We start from the raw sequence: 16,395 nt of genomic DNA, 5'->3' as shown, positions 1-16,395 counted from the left end.
TTCATTTACTTTGGGATTTCCGCTTTTCTCACTTCAGGCATTCCTGCAGAAATGCTTTTCTCTAAAACACATACATGGATCGGATCCTCGTCCCACGTCCCGAGCCGCTTTTTTTTTTTTTGAGAGGAGGAGGAGGAGGGGGGGGGGGGGCGTTTTTTTCTTCCTCAATCATTACCCAGGCAACCTCATTCACACGGAGTATAATGGGGAAGAAAGGGGGAGACGGACAGAGGGCTGGGAGAAATAATGAAGTTTGTCCATATTCAGGCGCACTGAAAGGTCCTCTCTCTCTCTGCACAGCTTTCCCACCCCCCCCCCCCCCACCCCCGCTACCCAGAAGAGGCTTATTGCTTTGGGAGAGGCAGAGTGTGAGGGGGGGGGGGGCGGGGGCCGACACTCAGAGATGATCTGGTTCCAATTTGTGTCAGAAAGTGGAGGGAACAAATTATTTCAATTTGAGTTTGTCTTCTTGTCCCAACACCACCTCCGTCATCACAAAGACCAGGGGGACGGCGGCCATTAAAGGTCCACTATTATGCTAAATCCTCCATGTCTCTTATGTGTCCCCTCTTCTCCATGTCTCCTCTACATCAACATGTGTCCCCTCTTCTTCATGTCTCCTCTACATCAACATGTGTCCCCTCTTCTCCATGTCTCTTCTACATCAACATGTGTCCCCTCTTCTTCACGTCTCTTCTACATCAACATGTGTCCCCTCTTCTCCATGTCTCTTCTACATCAACATGTGTCCCCTCTTCTTCATGTCTCTTCTACATCAACATGTGTCCCCTCTTCTTCATGTCTCTTCTACATCAACATGTGTCCCCTCTTCTTCATGTCTCTTCTACATCAACATGTGTCCCCTCTTCTTCACTTCTCTTCTACATCAACATGTGTCCCCTCTTCTCCATGTCTCTTCTACATCAACACGTGTCCCCTCTTCTCCATGTCTCTTCTACATCAACACGTGTCCCCTCTTCTTCATGTCTCTTCTACATCAACACGTGTCCCCTCTTCTTCATGTCTCTTCTACATCAACACGTGTCCCCTCTTCTTCATGTCTCTTCTACATCAACACGTGTCCCCTCTTCTCCATGTCTCTTCTACATCAACATGTGTCCCCTCTTCTTCATGTCTCTTCTACATCAACATGTGTCCCCTCTTCTTCATGTCTCTTCTACATCAGCATGTGTCCCCTCTTCTTCATGTCTCTTCTACATCAACATGTGTCCCCTCTTCTCCATGTCTCTTCTACATCAACATGTGTCCCCTCTTCTCCATGTCTCTTCTACATCAACATGTGTCCCCTCTTCTTCACGTCTCTTCTACATCAACATGTGTCCCCTCTTCTCCATGTCTCTTCTACATCAACATGTGTCCCCTCTTCTTCATGTCTCTTCTACATCAACATGTGTCCCCTCTTCTTCATGTCTCTTCTTCATCAACACGTGTCCCCTCTTCTCCATGTCTCTTCTACATCAACATGTGTCCCCTCTTCTCCATGTCTCTTCTACATCAACATGTGTCCCCTCTTCTTCATGTCTCTTCTTCATCAACATGTGTCCCCTCTTCTCCATGTCTCTTCTACATCAACATGTGTCCCCTCTTCTTCATGTCTCTTCTTCATCAACATGTGTCCCCTCTTCTTCATGTCTCTTCTACATCAACATGTGTCCTCTCTTCTTCATGTCTCTTCTTCATCAACATGTGTCCCCTCTTCTTCATGTCTCTTCTACATCAACATGTGTCCTCTCTTCTTCATGTCTCTTCTACATCAACATGTGTCCCCTCTTCTTCATGTCTCTGTGAGTGATAACTTTCTGGAAGTGGAGGGAACTAATTATTTCAGTTTCAGTGTGCTCTGGTCACCAACACCTCCGTCATTACAAATAACACCTGGCGCAGTGACATGATACGTATTGTGTTCGGTTAGCTGTAAGCAGTGGCGGCTGGTGGGAAATATGTTTGGTGGGGCTGTTGTTAGAGTGAGTAAAACTTTTTCTTTGGGGAGAAATTACCCCTTAAATTAGGACTTCTGGTGATGTAATGGCGCGTTTCCACGGCAGCGGGTAGCTGGCTTTAAGCACGCCGAGCCGTGCGGGCCCGTTTTTGGTTGCGTTTCCACTTGGCCTGGTACCGGCTAGCGCAGGGCCGGCCCTCGGCATAGGCAATATAGGCGAATGCTAAGGACGCATCAAGCCATAGGGGGCGCCGAAAATTGAAAAAAAAAAAAATTAGAATATTTTTTTATTTCACTTAAATCATGTTCAAATGGATAGGAAACTAAATACAGTTGCACACATCTTGTGTCAATATCTTTGTTTTTGTGGTCATGCCACAACCATGCACCTGCGAATCATAGTGAGTGTCTGCATTTGGGGGGGGGGGGGGGGCAGCTAAAATCTTGCCTAGGGCGGCAAATTGGTCAGGGCCGGCCCTGGGCTAGCGGGTCCTAATTCACAGTTTTTCTGGCACCATAACATCGTGGTTCTAGGGCCAGGAGCAACCGGGCTGAGTCGGGCTGACTATGCTAAACTAGAGAGAGAATCGCTGGCAAGGGGGCTACAACTACATGAACATATTTTACCGTGATTAAATTGTAATACTGTTACGGTGGAGCGAAGGAAGCAGGTAGGACCCAAATGCAGATTAAAGTGAAAAGAATTCCTTTATTTCAAGGCTATATATATATATACAGGCAGAACAGAACACTCACCGAGGACAAGCCAAATCACAAGACGAACCGACACTGAACACTGGGAGACAGGGGGATTTAAACACTGGGTAACTAGACACAGGTGGGAACAATCAGGGGCGGGGCCAACACTGATGAGCACAGGAGACACACAAGGAGTGACAGGTGAACACAATCAGACAACTAGACACACCAACGACGGGAGGAAAAACACAGGGAAAAGGACCAGACAATATACAAGGAGGAAAACTCCTACCAGACATACACAACTACAAACGTGACAAAACATGAGAATCCTGACAAATACACGTTTCTAAATGATGAAGTAACAACACACTGATACCGGTTAGTAAAAACCATGAATTAACGCTTTGACAAGTCTGCAGACAGACGGCAGAGAAAACCCTTTAAAATGCGTGTTTTCTGAATGGAGATCGGCTAAGCTAACGCAGTATATGCTCCGTCCGTCCACACTCACAACAACGGCCTACAGACATAAATAAACCAGCAACTGTATTCTCCATGACACAGGCAGTCTGTGGTTTGGACTTGTTTAACTTCTGTCTAGTTTCTGAACAGATCGTATCTGTCCCCGGCTGTTTGAAGAGCAAGCATGTGAAACAAAAGATAGCATTTACCTGTTAGCATCCAGCTAGCCTTTCTGGTGTACCAGCTACGTGAGAAGCCTCGTTGATACGTTTTGTCTTTTTCACGAGCTTGCTGCGATATATACAAATCGGGTTTGGTCCGGTCCAAGGTCTTTAAGCAACAGTTTATCTCCCAAACTTCTCCTTTCGAAAGGATCGGAGATTAGCTCTTGAACGGAATTGGGCGGGGACCGAGGTCCGGAGACTCCACCTGCACATGAAGCCATCCTCATCAACTACTGCCGTACTGCGTCACCCCACCGGATACGAGTCACGAGTGTCCAAACTACTCACAGACTGGACCAGGTGCTGACATTGGCGCCCGGTGATCATCAGATTTGACGACGCCGATTGGCTGAAATTATGTTTCGGCATCATAGTTTACATATAGCAACAGTCAGCTGCTAGTGGCTGCTGCTGCACTGGTTGAGGGCTCCTTTCTTACCGCCCAGACGAGAGAGGGTAATGCAGGACACATGTGACTTATCAGTAACTTTAGACATCGTCGTAACACAATTTTAAACGAGATTTTATTTTAGATTATACATTTTACTGATACCAATTATATAATATTTACCTTGTTTATTAAAAATAAAAATAAAATCATATTTTTTTTAAATATTTTTTTATTTTTTATTTTGTATGTGGGAAGAGGTGGGGCGGCGCCCCTAGCGCCCCTATGGGCCGGCCGCCACTGCCCCCGAGACAAATGTAAAATGGGTGATGGGCTGTATAAATACATTTTGATTGATTCATTGATTGACACGAGGACAGCATCGATGAAGTCCTTTGACAGATCCGCCTCTATCGTTTTTCCAACTCCACTTTGCATCAACGTTGCTCCGTGCGACTGCGTCATGGATGTTTAAAGACAACGAAACATGTACAGCTGCCTTGGGCAAACAGAATATTCTGACAGTGTTTTTTCATATTCAAAAAACCAAACCGCTTTCAACTTAAAAAGAAACTCTAGAAGCGACCGTCATATTCACATTTTGTGGGATGAAACCGCAGATAGACGCAGCCGGTGAGATTCTCCTCGGGGGTCAGAAGACATTTAGCCTCCACCAGCGTCCCAGGATTCACTCAGACATTACATTAGACCAGGGGTGTCCAACTCAAGGCCCGGGGGCCAAATCCAGCCCGAGACTTCGTTTTATGTGGCCTTGCAAAGAATATAATATACAATACTGGCTTTTAATGTGAGATTGTTTTTGTATTATTTGACTTTAACTATATATTTATTTGTTGTTTCTTTATTTTATTTTATTTTCACTATATCTGTGAAGCGTCTTTGAGCACCTGTAAAAGCACTAACTAAATAAATCTATTATTATTATTATTATTACAATTCAAGATTCAAGGCTTTTATTGTCATGTGCACATAACTACAGTGTAGTTATGATATCTTGGGGCACAGGCTCCTCCCACAGAGCAACACAATACAACAGATACTAGTGCAAGTAAATATAATATAATAGAAAGTGTGTGGAATAGTCTATACAGTATACAAGTAATTTGAATATAGATATATATATATATATATATATATATAAGTTGCAAACAGATTAATGTTATGGATGTTCTTTCAAAAGTTTTGATGTAATTGTGGAATATTTGCTTTCTATTATTTGCCCTAGACTTCTGCTTTCAGACGCAGTTAATTATGAAGTTATTACCCTATCCCATAATAATCCAATGCAGAGCCTATAATATAATACATTATTTAATATATATTATTTATTTTTTTATTTAACCTTTATTTAGCCAGATAAAAGCATTGAGATAGAATCTCATCTCAAAGCTGACCTGGCCACGAAGGCAGCAGCGTGACACAGAACACAGACATATAAAACACAGAGAACACAACTCAGAAAACAAGACGAAAAGCAGTCCCTACATGGAGCACATTAGGACAGTGAGAAAGGTGCTACTTATTACTGCAAGAGCAGCTGGGGGTAAGGACCTCAGACGGCTTCAATTTAAAACAGGCTACAGAGACAAGTGCCCTCAGCTTGAGGCGTGACTGAAGGTCATTCCAAGACCAAGGACCAGAATGAAAAAGACTCCTTTCTCCAGCCTCAGTCCGCACGGCAGAACCTGGACCCGCACCCAGGCTCTGGGTCTGAGGTCCGAAGAGTCACCAACTGGAATATATATGTATATTTATATCGTCTTAAAGTTACAACCGGCCCTTTGAGTGCAACCATAATGCTGATGTGGCCTCCTTTGGCACAGGTCAACATTTCAGTTGCACATCGTCTAGACCAGGGGGGTCAAACTCAATGTAATCGCGGGCCACATCAGCATTATGGCTGCACTCAAAGGGCCGGTTGTAACTTATATATAAATATATATATAAAATAATGTATTATATTACATTATTGCCTCTGCATTGGATTATTATCTGATAGGGTAATAACTTCATAGTTAACTACGTCTGAAAGCAGAAGTCTGGGGAAAATAATTGCAATTCTCTTCAGTGAGAATGTCACACAATTATTTAAAAAGAAAAGCTGGAAAAAAAGTAAAAAAAAGGAAGTGACATTTAAAAAAAAAAAAAGTCTAATTTGAGATGCATTCTGGGACATGTAGTTTATGGGCAACGTGCTTCTGTAAATCATAAGTATATCAAGTAACCTGCTTATAAGAAGCTGAGAACCCGACCCTTCTGAAACCCCGTGAAGCAACACGTGCAGGAAGCGAGACATTTCAAATCGAAGTTACGGAAAGTGAAAACGCATCTTCGAGCTGCTCGACATTTAGCCTCGCCCGGCGTTGGAGGATTCCCTCTCTCGCCCTTCAGACGCTCAGATGCTCCTAAAAAAGATAGTTGCTAATTTCCCCCTGCGACCTCCTTTTGTGCCGCCTGACCTCTGAAGGTCACTCAGTGCGTGCCGGGACACTGAGAGACTGGAAAGGACGGGCGGGGGGGCAGTGAGAGCGTGTTAGCAGACACAGGAGGATCTGTGTGAGCTGTAGGCGTACACAGAGGCTCTTTGGAGGCAGCCGTCCAGCTGGGAGGATGCTCACCCACTGTTTCCTCTCGCTGGGAATGCTTTATGATCTAGGGCCCATCACACCATAATAGCCATTACCCATAATCCCCTCTGTTTCAGCCCTGTTTCCAAAGTGCTGATTCTCTGTCTGTTACTTTAGATGAACACAAGGAGCCCCTCCCCACGTTGATGTAGAAGAGACATGAAGAAGAGGGGACACATGTTGATGTAGAAGAGACATGAAGAAGAGGGGACACATGTTGATGTAGAAGAGACATTAAGAAGAGGGGACACATGTTGATGTAGAAGAGACATGAAGAAGAGGGGACACATGTTGATGTAGAAGAGACATGAAGAAGAGGGGACACATGTTGATGTTGAAGAGACATAAAGAAGAGGGGACACATGTTGATGTAGAAGAGACATGAAGAAGAGGGGACACGTGTTGATGTAGAAGAGACATGGAGAAGAGGGGACACATGTTGATGTAGAAGAGACATGAAGAAGAGGGGACACATGTTGATGTAGAAGAGACATGGAGAAGAGGGGACACATGTTGATGTAGGAGAGACATGAAGAAGAGGGGACACGTGTTGATGTAGAAGAGACATGGAGAAGAGGGGACACATGTTGATGTAGAATAGACATGGAGAAGAGGGGACACATGTTGTAGAAGAGACATGAAGAAGAGGGGACACATGTTGATGTAGAAGAGACATGAAGAAGAGGGGACACATGTTGATGTAGAAGAGACATGAAGAAGAGGGGACACATGTTGATGTAGAAGAGACATGGAGAAGAGGGGACACATGTTGATGTAGAAGAGACATGAAGAAGAGGGGACACATGTTGATGTAGAAGAGACATGAAGAAGAGGGGACACATGTTGATGTAGAAGAGACATGGAGAAGAGGGGACACATGTTGATGTAGAAGAGACATGAAGAAGAGGGGACACATGTTGATGTAGAAGAGACATGAAGAAGAGGGGACACATGTTGATGTAGAAGAGACATGAAGAAGAGGGGACACATGTTGATGTAGAAGAGACATGGAGAAGAGGGGACACATGTTGATGTAGAAGAGACATGAAGAAGAGGGGACACATGTTGATGTAGAAGAGACATGAAGAAGAGGGGACACATGTTGATGTAGAAGAGACATGAAGAAGAGGGGACACATGTTGATGTAGAAGAGACATGGAGAAGAGGGGACACATGTTGATGTAGAAGAGACATGAAGAAGAGGGGACACATGTTGATGAAGAAGAGACATGGAGAAGAGGGGACACATGTTGATGTAGAAGAGACATGAGGAAGAGGGGACACATGTTGATGTAGAAGAGACATGAAGAAGAGGGGACACATGTTGATGTAGAAGAGACATGAAGAAGAGGGGACACATGTTGATGTAGAAGAGACATGAAGAAGAGGGGACACATGTTGATGTAGAAGAGACATGAAGAAGAGGGGACACATGTTGATGAAGAAGAGACATGAAGAAGAGGGGACACATGTTGATGTAGAAGAGACATGGAGAAGAGGGGACACAGGTTGATGTAGAAGAGACATGAGGAAGAGGGGACACACCCAAGAAGTAACAGATTAAAAAAGTAGGAAATGAAAAGTAACAGTTACAGAAGGTGAAACTTTCGCACAGGTACCGGAGAGTTGTTGGCGAGTCCCGTTAAGAATAACAACTCAAACACGAAATGAGCTCAATGTCCTTGAAAGTGCTTTGATGTCTAACTCTGTCCCTTTGTCCCCTTCTCTGCAGACTGCGACTCGCACTGCAAGGCGTCCAAGGGGAAGCTGAAGATCACCATGAAGAAGTACTGTAAAAAAGACTACGGTGAGTGAGTCCGATGATGTGAGAGCTGCCGGACGTCGGCCAGAGGTCAGAGGTCAGGCGTCCGCTTGACCCGAGAGCATATCCTTACACGCTGCTGTGGGCTTCCTCAAACACGAAGCAAAGTCCAATCCCTACAAACTGTCTGCAGGAAAACTGAGCTTTTAATTAAGGGTCTATTTTTAGACGAGAGCTTCGAACTTCATTTCTGACACGTGATGAGCGAAATAAACCTGTTTTGTATTCGCTGCTGTTCCATGCACACGTATGCATCAACTTCGGTCAACTTGAAGGCGTATATTTGCCTACAGGTGATCTGTGCTTTCTCTTGGGATAGAAAAGCGTCTTTGATTCTTCCACGGTAATATATTTGTGTTATCGACGCACACCAGGGGAATAGGTGGGACAACATAGCCTAATGTAGACCTTCGCGTCGAAAGGAGCCAGTCGAGGTGGTTCGGGCACCTAGTTAGGATGCCACCTGGGCTCCTCCCTAGGGAGGTGTTCCAGGCACGTCCAGCTGGGAGGAGGCCGAGGGGTAGACCGAGGACCAGGTGGAGGGATTATATCTCTTCGCTGGCCTGGGAGCGCCTTGGGACCCCCCAGTCAGAGCTGGTTGATGAGGGAAAGGAAGTTTGGGGCTCTCTGCTGGAACTGATACCCGAGACCCGACCACGGATACGCGGGAGAAGATGGATGGAACATAGACTTAGTTATTACGTAACTTCCGTAATTATTAAACTTCCAAACCGATTTGAACCCAAACCGCAATCTTTGGCTAAACTTAACCGATGCTGTGTCCCAAAATGTCGAGTCAACGCTTAATATTTGAAGTCCACGACATGGCAGTTACAAAGCGAAGTCTCCGAATTGAAAGAATAACTTCTTTGGTGGGATATTCGTAGGAAAGCAAAAGTCGCTTTATCCACTGTACCTAAATAATTTTTTTGAGTAACGGCTTCTACTTCTCTCGCCCTGCGCCACTTCTTCTACGGTCAGTCATAAAAGCGTCGCCCCTTTTCCAGACCCTGCAGAAGAGCAACAGTAACCTGGATCCGCTGGGCCTCGGTCGGCCCGAGGCATTTGGCCTTTAGACGTTTCAGAGCAAATCCCTCGCTGACAGAAGAAGCCAAAACACACAGCGACCACGTCACGTAGCCAATGACTCAACGTGCTTCAGCTGAAATACATCGAACAATGCGGTGCCAGGTAAATAAACATCATATCACCGGGTCGAAAATGATATATTAAAAAGCTGGTACGACCAGAAGAGAGAAAAAACAGCTACAAATCAACTTGGAACAAAAATACGTTTTAATGATTGATGAAACTGAAACTCGTAGAAGCGTGTCATACCTGTGGACTCCGACACAGGGGGTCTTCACAGATCGTGGACTACTTTTCTTAATTTCACTATCCCTCTGCTCCACATGACCCGCTGCTGTTTGGATTGTACGCCTCATTAATCGTCTCAACATAATGGCTTATCTGTACCTGGGGATCCACAGAGACGAGCCTTTGAAGCAGATCCAACGTCACGCGGGATGTCATCTCAGGTTTCTACCGCGTAGTCAACCAGTACATGCATTCGAGAGTTCTGCAAATAGAAACCCAGCACCATTAGTCCTGCTCGAACACTTCCAGCTTCCCTGATGTGGATTTCTTCCAGACGAACTCGTCTCTCGTTCAAAAATAATCGTAACCCTTTTTAGGCTTTCAACAGCATCCGACTGAACAGCAGCCAGGTTTATTTTATTGCCCCTTTAGAGTTGAGTGGACAATAATTCAGGCCATTTGTTGCATTTTGCAAGGAAGCCAGACGCCCGCCCTTTTTCATATTTCTATGATTTAAATCGTAATCATCGAGCTCTGCGTCCATAAACCAGCTGGTTCGAGCGAAGCGGGCGGTTCGTGCTGCTTTCTGGAAGCAGATGAGGCGGACATCATCGCGTAGCAAGCTTTCCCTCCGCCTAATTCATTCCTCAGACCTTTCGCCTTTTGTCAGGGTCCCTCCTCTGTTCTTTGAGGACCACAACCTCAACAAGTAAGAAGGAAATGCACTTTGTGTTTGATCAGGTGTTGTACAAGTGTGTTAAAGAAATGCATGGACACCTGGAAACAGAAATCAGAGGGTTTTCAAGTTGCTAGGCGAGGCAAGGCTAGGCAAGGCAAGGCGAGGCTAGGTGAGGCAAGGCTAGGCAAGGCTAGGCAAGGCTAGGCGAGGCAAGGCTAGGCAAGGCTAGGCTAGGCGAGGCAAGGCTAGGCAAGGCTAGGTGAGGCGAGGCAAGGCTAGGTGAGGCGAGGCAAGGCTAGGCGAGGCGAGGCGAGGCAAGGCTAGGCGAGGCAAGGCGAGGCAAGGCAAGGTGAGGCAAGGCAAGGTGAGGCAAGGCAAGGCGAGGCAAGGCAAGGCTAGGCGAGACAAGGCGAGGCAAGGCTAGGCAAGGCGAGGCAAGGCGAGGCAAGGCTAGGCAAGGCGAGGCGAGGCAAGGCAAGGCTAGGCAAGGCGAGGCAAGGCAAGGCTAGGCAAGGCTAGGTGAGGCGAGGTGAGGCGAGGCAAGGCTAGGTGAGGCGAGGCAAGGCAAGGCGAGGCAAGACTAGGCAAGGCGAGGCGAGGCAAGGCAAGTTTATTTATATAGCACTTTTCAACACAAGGCAATTCAAAGTGCTTTACAAAAAAAACAAAAAACGAAAGACATTCAGAAAATGGCATTTCAAATCAGTCATTAAAAATAAAAGCTAATAAAATAAACATAAAAAGAAAAAGTACATGGATAAAAGTTACAGTGCAGTTTAAGATATGAATAGTTCAATTAAAAGCAGCGACAAAAAGAAAAGTCTTCTTGCTGGATTTGAAAGTAGTCAGAGTTGCAGCGGACCTGCAGGTTTCTGGGAGTCTGTTCCAGATGTTTACTACGACATGATTTATTGGCAAGAAGTCCGCCAACTTTTGATTCCCCTCCGTATAATGTGTGTTACAAATATACTTACGCATTCAAGCAAACGGGTGCATTGTCATGGACGAGTTGCGCCGTAACAGCGATGTAGTGCAATCGTATTTCGTGGTAAACATCTGCGTTGGAACTACTGGAGAAAGTTCAACTCGGTAATGGGAGTTGAGGTTTCCATGTTCCCAACTAACATGGATGCACTTTGGATACTATGATTTCAAAAGGACTTCATCGACCACGGCTCGGGTCGGGTAGCGTTCGGATTCCAATAATTCCTGGTTTTTAAAAACAAGTCCCGTGCCAAATTCACCGGGAGAAAAATAAATGTAGTCAAATGCGTTTTCATATTTAGAAATGACTTCACATGGTTTAATTTGGTTGTTTTTGCATTCACAAGTTAGTCTAAGTGGTGCAATTTGAGAATTAAAAAGTCTTAAAAACGTGTGGGTAAAAGAAAACCCATAGGAATGGCTCGGCTTGTGATTAAGCTTTTCTCCTAAACGTAGTGGCTTCTTTCTCGGCCCATACTTCACTACGTCTCATCAAAATAGAGCCGGCAGTCTTTTTCCAAAAACCTGCTCGACAAGAGAACAAAGAAACTGAACCAGAATCATAACTTCCTTGGCGGAGGTAAATATAAAATCAGATGTTGTATCATATCTTATTTGAGTGTTGTATGTTTTGTAATAATGGACCAAGAGTCTCTTTAAATAAAGATGATGATGATGATGATGATGATGATGATGATGATGATGATGATGATGATGATGATGATGATGATGATGATGATGATGATGATGATGATATCGAGGACCTCCTCCCAAGGATTCACATGTGCTCCAAAAAGTCATTTATTCGCCCAGTATTTCACGAAGTTTCCTCGAAATGGGGCCAGCTGTTTGTTCAATAAACTTGCTTAACAGAAGAACAACATAAACGTAACCTCGCTGGCACGGGCATAAATATGAAATATAGTTACACAGCCAAAAGAAAGCGCAGACCGGTCACGGCAACACATGTTAACGAAAGAAAATAATCGATTAGCTTCTTTCGTCACCCCTGAAACACTCGTGCACAAGAGAGCGAAACAACTGAACCTAAAACACAACCGCCTTGGCACAGGTAAATATAAAGTCATACGGTACTTTGAGATATCCGCCTGAGAGCCTGTCTGGGGAAAGACGACTTGTGTGTCTGCCCAGTGTGTGTGGAACACGCTTCACCCTGACACGGCGTTCCATTACAATCAGCCGTGCTTCTGTAGCCCCGCTGAGAGAGAGACAAACGTCTTCGCTCAGCGTGCGTGTCCTCCGCCGCGTCCTAATTCACTTCTCAGGCCTCCTCTTTGTGGGGTTCCCCCTCTGTTCTGCTGCGGGGTCACGGGAAGAGGCCCTCTGTGTACACACTGCGGCACCCGGCATTCCTCGGGGTGCAAACAGGTGCTAAATTAGGCAGACGGTGACGGATTGCCACCCCGGAGAGAAAGAAATATGTTTTGTGTATTCAATTTTTGTTTTTCATCACTAGCGTAGCTACGGAGACGGAGGATACAAAGGGATTATATTCTCCCCTGACACCCTCCTCCGCACACACACACACACACACACACCGGGACACAATGAATCAAAGCGCCTGGTGTTTACCGACGCCCCGGGAGAGGGCTCAAAGGCAGAGCCAGACTTCTTTCGGCTCACCCGAGGGTGGCAGGTCCCTGATCATTCACTCCCTGATAACCAGAGGGGACAGAGGGGGCTCAGCGGTAATTAAGCGAGCTCTAATTTCATTAGCCTCGCTTGTTGGTGTCAAGCTGCTGCACACCGCCCTCAGAGGACGAACCCAGCTGGAGGCTTGGCCGGCAGCGAGGCTCCGCCGGCAGCCATTGTGTGCCGAAGGATCATCTCCTCTCTCCCACTGTCTCACAGCGGTTAGTGAAAGGTCGTTTGACCCGGCGAGAGAAAGAGAGGCAGTTTGGACGCGGTAAGCGAGTCGAGGAAACTATCTCAGTGGGATCGGACCAGTCCCAACACTTCAGTTAGTGTGCACCCGCTGTCTTCAGTCTCCGTGCTGAGCTTACTGACTGCCGCACATCGATGAGAGAGGTATCGATGTTACATCTGACCATCAGAAAAGTGAGCACAGTTCCTCAGTAGCTAATAGGGTGTCAAACTCAAGGCCCGGGGGCCAAATCCGGCCCGCGACTTCATTTTACGTGGCCCCACAAGAGCTTGCAAAAAATATGATTTTATTATACGGTTACATGCTACTTTACAGAGGCACGTTGCCCATAAACTACATGTCCCACACTGCATCTGAAATTTTGACTTTTCTTTTTTTAAATGTCACTTTTTTTTCAAAATGTCACTTTTTTTTTTTATTTTGACTTTTTTTCCAGGCTTTTCTTTTTAAATCATTTTGTGACATTCTCACTGAAGAGACTTGCAATTATTTAGTTAATTATGAAGGTATTACCCTATCCGATAATAATCCAATGCAGAGCAATAATGTAATATAATAGTTTAGTTTAGTTTAGTTTATTTTATTTTTTTCGAGCGTGTAAAACCAAAGAAAATACAAATGAAACAAAAGATGATACAGACATGATACAGTACTATACAAATGAATGCAATAACTAAACGAAGTATTTAAATAATAATTGAATAATCTGTAGTATCATTGTCTGATAACAATAAACAACAATACAAATACATTATTTTATATATGTTAAATATTATATGTATTTTTATATAGTCTTAAAGTTACAACCGGCCCTTTGAGTGCAGCCATAATGTGAATGTGGCCCGCAATGAAATTGAGTTTGACACCCCTGTAATAGAGGGATAGCTCCCATTCACTTCCATTCTTTGCAAATTAGCATATTCACTTCTCTTGGAGTTTAACCTCAGAAGAGTTGAAGGCAAATATTTTCCTGCAACAGCGAGCGTGTCTGAGCCTCGCTCCCGTCTCCCCACTGTCTCCCCAAACAGCGCTTAGTGCGACCCGGCGCTCTCTCTCCGTCTCAAACCAAAAGGCAAGAGGTGTGTGGATCTGTGTGTGTCTGAACACAGACGGAGAACACACTTGAGAGTTTGGACGCTGCGAGCGAGTGTCCTCGAGTCGAGAGCGCTATCTCCGGGCGGATTCTCACGCTGGGAGTTGGACGCGGCTCTGGGAGCAGAACCCGCATGGCTCATGAGGTCGGAAACACATCCCGATTCTCCTGGAACTTTTTCTGTAGCTGGGAAGACAAATAGTGGCCCCCCCCCCCCCCCCCCCCCACACACCCTTTATGCGTCTGGATGAAGGAGAGGGCTGCGGTGAATGGCGGGGCTGTGAGAGCCGCTCCACTCAGACCAACAAACCTTCTTTCTTCTGAAGTTGTGTGCAGTTTGCCATCGACACACACACCGCTCGGTCTCTCAGCGTTGGCGGCCATGATGAACACGGACAGTGATCGTGCTCAGAGGCAAAGAAAAGGCCAGCCTCCCTACTGGACATCAGCAGGAGAGGACTCTTTAAAGTAGAGACACTACATACTGATATACACCTGAACATCAGCAGGAGAGGACTCTTTAAAGTAGAGACACTAAATACTGATATACACCTGAACATCAGCAGGAGAGGACTCTTTAAAATAGAGACACTACATACTGATATACACCTGATCATCAGCAGGAGAGGACTCTTTAAAGTAGAGACACTACATACTGATATACACCTGAACATCAGCAGGAGAGGACTCTTTAAAGTAGAGACACTAAATACTGATATACACCTGAACATCAGCAGGAGAGGACTCTTTAAAGTAGAGACACTACATACTGATATACACCTGATCATCAGCAGGAGAGGACTCTTTAAAGTAGAGACACTACATACTGATATACACCTGCACATCAGCAGGAGAGGACTCTTTAAAGTAGAGACACTACACACTGATATACACCTGAACATCAGCAGGAGAGGACTCTTTAAAGTAGAGACACTACATACTGATATACACCTGAACATCAGCAGGAGAGGACTCTTTAAAGTAGAGACACTACATACTGATATACACCTGAACATCAGCAGGAGAGGACTCTTTAAAGTAGAGACACTACATACTGATATACACCTGAACATCAGCAGGAGAGAACTCTTTAAAGTAGAGACACTACATACTGATATACACCTGAACATCAGCAGGAGAGGACTCTTTAAAGTAGAGACACTACATACTAATATACACCTGATCATCAGCAGGAGAGGACTCTTTAAAGTAGAGACACTACATACGGATATACACCTGCACATCAGCAGGAGAGGACTCTTTAAAGTAGAGACACTACACACTGATATACACCTGAACATCAGCAGGAGAGGACTCTTTAAAGTAGAGACACTACATACTGATATACACCTGAACATCAGCAGGAGAGGACTCTTTAAAGTAGAGACACTACATACTGATATACACCTGAACATCAGCAGGAGAGGACTCTTTAAAGTAGAGACACTACATACTGATATACACCTGAACATCAGCAGGAGAGGACTCTTTAAAGTAGAGACACTACATACTGATATACACCTGCACATCAGCAGGAGAGGACTCTTTAAAGTAGAGACACTACACACTGATATACACCTGAACATCAGCAGGAGAGGACTCTTTAAAGTAGAGACACTACATACTGATATACACCTGAACATCAGCAGGAGAGGACTCTTTAAAGTAGAGACACTACATACTGATATACACCTGCACATCAGCAGGAGAGGACTCTTTAAAGTAGAGACACTACATACTGATATACACCTGAACATCAGCAGGAGAGGACTCTTTAAAGTAGAGACACTACATACTGATATACACCTGAACATCAGCAGGAGAGGACTCTTTAAAGTAGAGACACTACATGCTGATATACACCTGAACATCAGCCGGAGAGGACTCTTTAAAGTAGAGACACTACATACTGATATACACCTGAACATCAGCAGGAGATGACTCTTTAAAGTGGAGACACTACATACTGATATACACCTGAACATCAGCAGGAGATGACTCTTTAAAGTAGAGACACTACATACTGATATACACCTGAACATCAGCCGGAGAGGACTCTTTAAAGTAGAGACACTACATACTGATATACACCTGAACATCAGCAGGAGAGGACTCTTTAAAGTAGAGACACTACATACTGATATACACCTGAACATCAGCAGGAGATGACTCTTTAAAGTAGAGACACTACATACTGATATACACCTGAA

The 16,395-nt window shown here is 45.0% G+C and overlaps 1 protein-coding gene across 1 annotated transcript in view; it reads left to right on the top strand.

Annotated features, from left to right (window-relative positions):
- The window catches only part of LOC117443241 (netrin-1-like), a 99,576-nt gene that overhangs the window by 75,781 nt on the left and 7,400 nt on the right, over nt 1-16,395 (top strand). The window contains exon 8 of the mRNA XM_071202558.1: nt 8,117-8,191. Within this exon, the coding sequence (XP_071058659.1) occupies nt 8,117-8,191 (75 nt within the window). The remainder of the gene's footprint in view (nt 1-8,116; nt 8,192-16,395) is intronic.

The sequence above is a fragment of the Pseudochaenichthys georgianus genome, unplaced genomic scaffold (assembly GCF_902827115.2).
Source record: "Pseudochaenichthys georgianus unplaced genomic scaffold, fPseGeo1.2 scaffold_562_arrow_ctg1, whole genome shotgun sequence".
Lineage (NCBI taxonomy): Eukaryota > Metazoa > Chordata > Actinopteri > Perciformes > Channichthyidae > Pseudochaenichthys > Pseudochaenichthys georgianus.
The sequence above is the reverse complement of the archived record's forward strand: the minus strand, read 5'-3'. Positions and strand labels throughout refer to the sequence as shown.